At 36.8% G+C, this 8,114-nt stretch overlaps 1 protein-coding gene across 2 annotated transcripts; it reads left to right on the top strand.

Annotated features, from left to right (window-relative positions):
* The first annotated feature begins 1,887 nt into the window (after positions 1-1,887).
* Positions 1,888-7,867, top strand: LOC118435332. 2 transcript variants are annotated; one of them, XM_035851273.1, is made up of 3 exons: positions 1,888-3,175; positions 5,903-6,263; positions 6,687-7,867. In XM_035851273.1, exons 1-3 carry the CDS (start codon positions 1,994-1,996, stop codon positions 7,181-7,183), a joined length of 2,040 nt encoding a protein of 679 aa, XP_035707166.1. In that variant the 5' UTR covers positions 1,888-1,993; the 3' UTR covers positions 7,184-7,867. The 2 variants fall into 2 exon arrangements, with proteins under 2 accessions (XP_035707166.1, XP_035707165.1); XM_035851272.1 differs by having other exon boundaries at positions 1,888-3,493.
* Positions 7,868-8,114: the final 247 nt, after the last annotated feature.

Below are 8,114 nucleotides of genomic sequence, written 5' to 3'. Positions count from 1 at the left end.
AATATGTCCAGTGGTATTTAACCTAATTTGGACGAGTTTGATCTAAAATTGCACATTTTGGCTCATATCGCGAAAACTGTTGGCGGGCCACCCCAACTTTATTACGGACTTTTAATTTACTCCACAGTATGGGTTTGATAGTCTGTAAGATCTAAAAATAGTCATCCTTTGCCAAAGATCGAAGGTCCGACGATTATGTACTTGACCTTCGTTATTTTATAACCACTTGATTCTGAGACAGGTCTTGAAAACCGGGACATGTCCCGGTTAAACCGGGACGGATGGTCACCCTAAATTCATTCCACCGTCAGTCAGTTGTACAAGATCATACTATAAATTATAACTATGAAAATCAACTGCATACTACATTGGAATTGCAGTGAGGTTATTTTCCTTGTTTTTTGTTGTGTACTTACGTGGTTTTAGAATTACGCAGCGAGTGCAGTTACGTGTTTTTAGAATTAGTCCGACGATATATAGTTGGCTCTTCCTACTTATGTACATACATATGTATGTGATATTATAACATGTTTGCAATTGTAATGTAATAAACAAGGTCCCAAAAAAGTGGAAATCTTAGTGACGCGGGTGCAATAATAAGTACTAAATAAATTTATAATTCATGGGATTTGCATCACGACTCAGGCCATTTATTATTATTTATTTAATTTATTTTTTTTATTTATAAATTTTAATACGGTCAAAACTTTGGCTTTTGGAGAATTCAGTTGAATATGGAGCTTTCCTTAACGTTTCAAAGAAGGTGGTTAATAATTATATAATTAGTGGGTGGAAAATTAATGTTTTTGCATTTTAATTAGTTGAAGGAGGCGGAGGAGGAGATTTTCCGATTGAGAGTAGAGAAGGAATTCGTAATAAATGGCCTGAGTCGTGATGCAAATCCCATGAATTATAAATTTATTTAGTACTTATTATTGCACCCGCGTCACTAAGATTTCCACTTTTTTGGGACCTTGTTTATTTAATACTTGTAGTTGAGTATTTATTAAGCCAAACTATCAAAATTCCAACCATCATTTTTATTTATTTACTATAATAATTTTCTAAAATATATATTTGCTTATTTATTTATTACTTATTTAATTGCATCATGACAACTTGGAAACTTTTATTTTAATATTATTGCATGGGACTATCATTATGCAAAATTTGCACAGTTCAATTGCATATAAAATGATTAGTTCTTAACCGATTTGGCTCATTTCGGTCTTAAAATGTTCGAAAATACGTGCTATAAATGCATGAGAAAATTCATGACGATGTGATCACCCAGTATAAAATACTGAATAAAAATGTCAATATGAGGGCAAATTTCCGCACATTTTTGCCCATAGCTCGAGTAAAAATCAAAAATTCGCAATTCCCTCTGCTCAATCTTATTTAAATTGCATAAGAATGATGTGGTCCAAATTTCATGAAAATCGGTTGACATTTCCTATGCAAAATGCTTAAATGTCACTTTTTTCGGATGATGTAACTGCTTACTGAGTGAATTTTTGTTGCCTGGTGTTTGCGTCACTAAGAAAAATACAACTGGGTATTAGTATAGCGGTTGAGGTCTTTTCACATCCTCATAGTCCAGATATATCGGACTATAAAATATGTAAACTTAATAGACCAATAAACTGAAGAGAAGAGAAAATAAGAGAAAAATGATTCATGATACAAATTCTGATTTTGATGATGCGTCACAAAACTTGCATTTATGTACATACACACATGCGTCGATAAATGCTTCGCCGTGTTGGTTCAAGATAAGATATTGACCAAACAATTTATGCTTATCACACTAATCGGCCGACCATGAAATTAATACTGCTGAGATATGTAATACATATACGTATTACTTCAGCTGGGTATCAAACATATGCTTTGAAACGATTGAAGTACTAAGCAGTTAATATTTCGTTTATTTTTACAACTCATTCTCGTATTTTTCCAACGCACCAGAAATAACATACTTTTCTTCCCAATGTCGCATCCAAACACAAATCCATCGCCTTCAACATCCACCTCGGAGAATAATAATTCCCCCCAAGGAAATATTACGTCCCCACTTTTATCCCATTTCGCTCTAGGCTCAAAACCCCTAGGAACGGGCGGATTTGGCTGTGTCTTCAGAGCAGATCAAGTCGAATTCGAGACCAACAAATTCAACGTGTACAACCTGTCCTGGAATGAAGAATCTTCCGTAATCGAGCCGGATCTTGAAAGTACGTTCGCCCTCAAATTAATCCCACAAGGTGAACTTTCCGAGGTTAAGTTCATGTCGAAACTTTGTCATCCTAATATCGTTGCCTGCTACAACGTCTGGGCGGAAGAGGATTGTGAAGAAATCGGAAATCTATTAAAATCCTTGCCAAGCGATCTTTTGCCGGATGACAGCTATCCATCCGTTCAAATTAGACGTGCCAAACACACCCCGTACCGAATCCCTACACTTCTCGTCATGCAAATGGAATATTGCACGGAAGGAACGTTACACGACTGGATAATTTTAGAAAATAATCACGGAATGAGGAGAGGCATTTTTAGCCAACTCGTGCAAGCCCTGGTCTATCTCCAAATCAAGAATTTGGTTCATGGTGACGTGAAATTGAGCAATGTGCTTTTAACGAGGTGTAAAAAGAGTGGTGGAAAACTTGTCGCAAAATTGGCAGATTTTGGTCTAACGGGATCCTACAGAAGAACTATTTGTACCACCAAAGGATTTGGGGAAGAAGAAGAAGATGAAGAATTAAGTGGGGAAGAAGACGAAGATGAAGAATTAAGTGGGGAAGAGATGGACAAGGAAATTCAAAACCGGCGGCTTTTCCTCCCTCCAGAAGTGGCAAAGTTAGAGGTGTTTCAGAAAAGTGGACAAATTGTGGTAGGTGCGAATCATAAAAGTGACATTTATTCTTTGGGACTTGTCTGGATTTGTTTGCTGTGCCCATTTACGACCTTAGGGGAGTTAAAGGATACCGTTTTCTCCGCGATGGCTCCATCTGACGAACGGAAACTTCCAGAATCGTTACAATCAGACGCGAAACTGGGCGAAATTGAGTTAATAACAAAAATGTTAGATTGGGATGTTAATATCAGACCGTCCGGTAAAGAGATTGCCAGATTTCTTGAGTCGGAAGAAGATTACTGTGAAGGAGGTGAAAACGAGGTAGATCTTAAAATCAGAATTGAAATTGAAAAAAGTTTGGAAGTTTATGAAACACTAAAAACTTGGGATGCCGAGAATCCCATTATTGCCCTAATCTTGAAGCAAAAACACAGATTTCTTACAGAAATAGTGGAAAAAGTGGTGAAATATATTTCACCACGAGATGACCTATTTGTTAGAGCAATGAATGCATATAATCAATGTGACGATGACTGTTTCGGTTGGGATGTTGGGGACGGTTTGTACTGGTTGGAAAAACTGGGGAACAAATGTGACCTATTTCTTCCGCCAGATTTTGACTCTGTCGAGATAATGAAGGTATGCACAATTTAGTTTGACCTCTTTCGAACTACTAATTTTTTAAAATTTCCCTTAGGCACCGACCGTCCGTAAATTACGTAGCGTAAAAATCGTGATTTTCTTGACCCCCACCCCCCATTTAACATGTGTAACATAGGCACGATATCATTGGAGTCTTAGGCCCTCCCTGACCAATGTTGCGTTAAGTAATTTATGGACGGGTCTTTATACACGATAATTAAATACATCTGATAGCAACGAAGTAAAATTTTCAACCAGATTCTAATTTTCGAGTTTTTTTGCGAAAACATGAAAAATCCACTTTTTAACATTGGTTGGTATTTGAAAAACTCCAAATTTTGTAAATACAAATAACCAAAAAAGTCAGGGTTTTACAATTGACTTTTCCAACAAAATACATTCTCCTTAGAAAGATATTTTAATATCCAAGAAATTCTTTAAAGAGTAACAATAATTTGTGACGGAAAATCCCCGGACAAAAAAAAATTTGATTTCGTCTAGAGTTCCCCAGTTTTTAGAGCTGATTTTTCTGAGTTCAACGGTATTTTCATTTGTTTCCTACGACGCTCCTAAGGGGCGTAAGACTGGCCCAAAGTCGATTTTTTTGCAAAAAAATTGAAACTGGGCATCTCATAGTGGGAGAACCAGTGCTCCGATCGGTATCGGTATGTCCCGATACCGTACCGTCGGGAATCGGAACGGTACGGTATTAAATGATCCGCGGTCCCGAAAAAAAAATTCGGGAAATCCCGATTTCGGAACGGTACAAGCCTACGTCCCGATAAGTTCGGGACGGTATCGGGATTCCCGATTCCGTTCCGAAATTTTCGGTATATCCCGAAATTTTGTTTATTTTGTTTTTGACGTAGGGATTCTTTAAGTAAACTCGTAGTACTGCAAGTTAAATTCTGCATTAATGAAACCAGTGCAGCCTATTTTAGCCTGAGTGTCCCTGCTCAACTATACGTCAATTGCAAATTGCCATTTTCAAACTTGTGTAACTTTAAATTAGTTTTGTCAAAAAAATAAATTCAAACTCATGGCCTCTACAACTTCTTAAGGGGACGCCCATGAACAAGTTAGGATACTATTAATTTTAATTAACAATATCAAAACGCATTTATTTAAGGGTTAGGTTCGTAAGCTTCCTCGGCCACTATTTAGTGATCTCGACTGGATTTTACTAGGATTTCGTTGAATTTAAAATTCGACTCGATAGCATTAGTGGAAAATTAACCTCGTGAAATATTAATTTTTTAAAACATTTGCCATTTTCAAACAATTTTGTGTCAAATTACTTAATTATTTGATCCAAAACAACTTATAGGATAGCAAACAGATTTTGTCAAAAAGCTAGAGAAAAATGTTACATAGTATCATATTTTGCACGTATTTTAAATGACAAAATGTCAGATCAATACGACAACTTTTACACGAGTTGTCAATAGGAGGATAGCGGGGAAGTCCTTTCTTGACTAAAAATTGATGTTGGTATATAACAAAATTTGTGCTATAGTATAACCCGCCACTAATTAATCTTTTTCGTAAAAAATATCGGAACATTCCGTACCGAATCGTCGGTTTTCGGCACGGTACGGTATCGGTTCGGAAAAATCTTCGCGACAGTTCGGGACGGGATAACAACCTAGCTTCGGGAATCGGTACGGAACGGGAAAACCCAATCGGTACAGCGTTCCGATCGGGTCGTCCCGATACCGTACCGATACCGTACCGTTCGGAGCACTGGGGAGAACCATTGAAAGTGCAAAATGTTCCTAATTTTTTTATCTACAACCCGAATTTTTTTTGTTTCGAAATTCGAAAAAAATTTGTCGACAAAAAAATTTTCGGTCGAAAAATAATTTTTTTCCCAGGTGACGTCCAATGCTCAAAAATCGTCAAAAATGATGTAAAACGTCCAAAAATAGAAATATGCATTGTTTGGAATCTCTTCTGATGCGAAAATGACGCAAAAGTCGAGATTTAAAAAAATTACATCAAGCGACTTTGGCAAATTGGGGGTAAGGTTACTCCCCCAAAAAGATCTTTGAGGTGTTTTTGATTCCGAATTACTACTCACAGTAATACATATTTCAACCCAATTTATTCGCTAGTCTGTATCTTAATTGACGGTAAAGCTCTGGCAGGTCAAACTTGGTCACCCGTCATTTCCCCACTCAAATCAAAAATTTGTTTCACTGACTCCAAATTGGCCAAACAACGTCAAGACAATACAATCAAGTTTGATTGTATTGTACTTGATTTCACTTTTACGCCCAAGTACTTTAGTACACAAATGTACCTTAGTAATTAACAGGTTAAACAGCTACATAGAATTTATTAATTTTCTCTAGTATAAATTTCCAGCAATTTTAATATCTCAATATTTATTTAAAATTCCACCAGTTACGAAGCATCGTGGCAGCAGCAAAATGCGACATAGGCGATGAGGAAGAGAAACTGGAAGGAATAGAGGAATTAGAAAAAATTCTCTTGTCTCCAACTATCCAAAAATTGGAACCGGTTGATCCACTCCGAGTTAAGTGTCAATGCCTCGTTTGGACTTTTAAATACTGTGATACTTTCCTACAAAATGGAAAACAACAAGAATTACCGGACCACCATCGAAACGTATTGGTTTCCATTCTAGCTCAAGCCGAACTAGTTTTAGCAACTCTCACAAATGTGAAGGAACACAAATTTCCCCTACTAGATCCCAAGGCCATGGGGATGTTGAATGTAGTGGTAAATATCCTGGCAAAATTGGGTGGGTATTTTTATTCATCAACATAACAATGACAATGAGCTAATATACCTGCAATGCGACGGTGTCAAGTGCAACACTTCGATTTGGTCTAAAATGTAAAACTCATGTGGTCCAACTCAATACATCCGACGGTCCTTCAGACAGTTTGTGCAATGATCGGAATTTGTCCAAATATTTGAGGTCAAAGTTGAAAAACTGGCAGTCGGAGTACACACAAGCTACACTTTTATTCTTTTCCGGTGCTAAAAATTGCAAATTTTTCAACTCTGCCTTGAAGCATTTTGCTAAATTCTGACCATCACCCAACTTGCCTGAAGATGTGTTGGTTTCGTTGAGATGAGCTGCATAATTTTAAAATATCAACCAAATCGGAGAGTCACACTTGACACTGTCGTATTGTCAGAATTTTTGTTAACCGGTCAGGCCGAGAGGAGGAGGCTGAGTCAAAACTTTTACAATTTCTCCCACCTTTCAATCAAGATGATGATAGTGGATCTCCATCTTCAGGATGGGAATTCAGTACAACAGCCATCTACTGTAAATTACTCACCCACTTGAAACGATACGAAGATGCGATTGCGAGGATGGACGCGATGTACAGGAAATTGTTGGCCCAGGACGATAAAAATAAAGCATTCGAGGCTTTGCAGTTTTTGGCTGGAGTTTCGTATGATATGGAATTTAAGGAGCAGAGGAGGAGAGGGGACGATGCATCGCAGGAAGGTTTGGAAAATCTGGAGCAATTGCGCGGAGTAATGGACGAGACGAACAAGTTTGAATACTACATGGTACAAGCCAGTCGGTTGTATAATGAGGTGACAGATTCAGAAAAATTACTCTTAGACGGCGATCAGTTGAATTTGGATGAGTCCCGGGTGCTTAGGTTCAAAACGGTTTATGATTTTGTTGAGCTAAAATAGAAAAATACTGAATGTGTGTATGCCACTTTCCAGTTGTGACAAGATTATTGTATTTTGTCCTTACCAGTAAATCTAGCTTCTTACATGTATTTAATCAGATATATGGAGCTGGTAATTTCTTATTAATTAGGTTGTTATAATAGACGTTAAAGAAAACTTTATGCCTTTAAACTTTTAGAAAAGTGTATAGCAAAGCCGACATCAGCTGAATAGTGCAAATGTTTTTGTCACATCTTTGCCAAATTCTAGCAGTAAAATATATAGCTACAAAAAATCCAGAGATCGCGCCTATAATTGTTAAACTTTATTTTGACTATATTGATAAACTTCTGCAATTTCATGAATAGTTATATGAACTAGTCTAAATGCAAGGCAAGCTAAAAAACACAACTACATTTTTCTGTCGTCATTTCCTGTATTAGATCCAATTATTCCGATGGTAGTGATCATCACGAGACAATATTAGCAAAGGAGTTGAATAGTTTTTTAGCCTCCGCTAAACCATTTGGTATTTAAATACCTGGGTATGTAAATGTTATCCATTTAATCATATAACTGAATAAACTATTTATTTATGTAACCAAGCAACATTTTATTGGCACATAAAGCCGTAGCTATAATGTATATATAATTTTAAAAAAACAGCGAATGTGGAAACCTCAATAAAAGAATCAAATTATTCCCAAATTTCTCAATGGCTGCAAATTTTTATTTCTGAATCAAACTCTATATATGTGGCACAGCGCTTTTCCAATTTATCCGACAGGAGGGTAATTTCACTGCGATAATTGCAAACCCGGAGCAAACTTAAACGAAGATCCCAGTCTCATATAAACAGGATAAAATAAAGTAGAAATATTGCATACTACTATCAAGCTTCAAGTCACTCCCTTTTTCATCTCAATCTGTTCCACCTGTCCCGAATTCGCCT

Source organism: Folsomia candida, unplaced genomic scaffold, assembly GCF_002217175.1.
Source record: "Folsomia candida strain VU population unplaced genomic scaffold, ASM221717v1 Fcan01_Sc004, whole genome shotgun sequence".
Classification (NCBI taxonomy): domain Eukaryota; kingdom Metazoa; phylum Arthropoda; class Collembola; order Entomobryomorpha; family Isotomidae; genus Folsomia; species Folsomia candida.
This window is presented reverse-complemented; position numbering and strand designations above follow the sequence as displayed.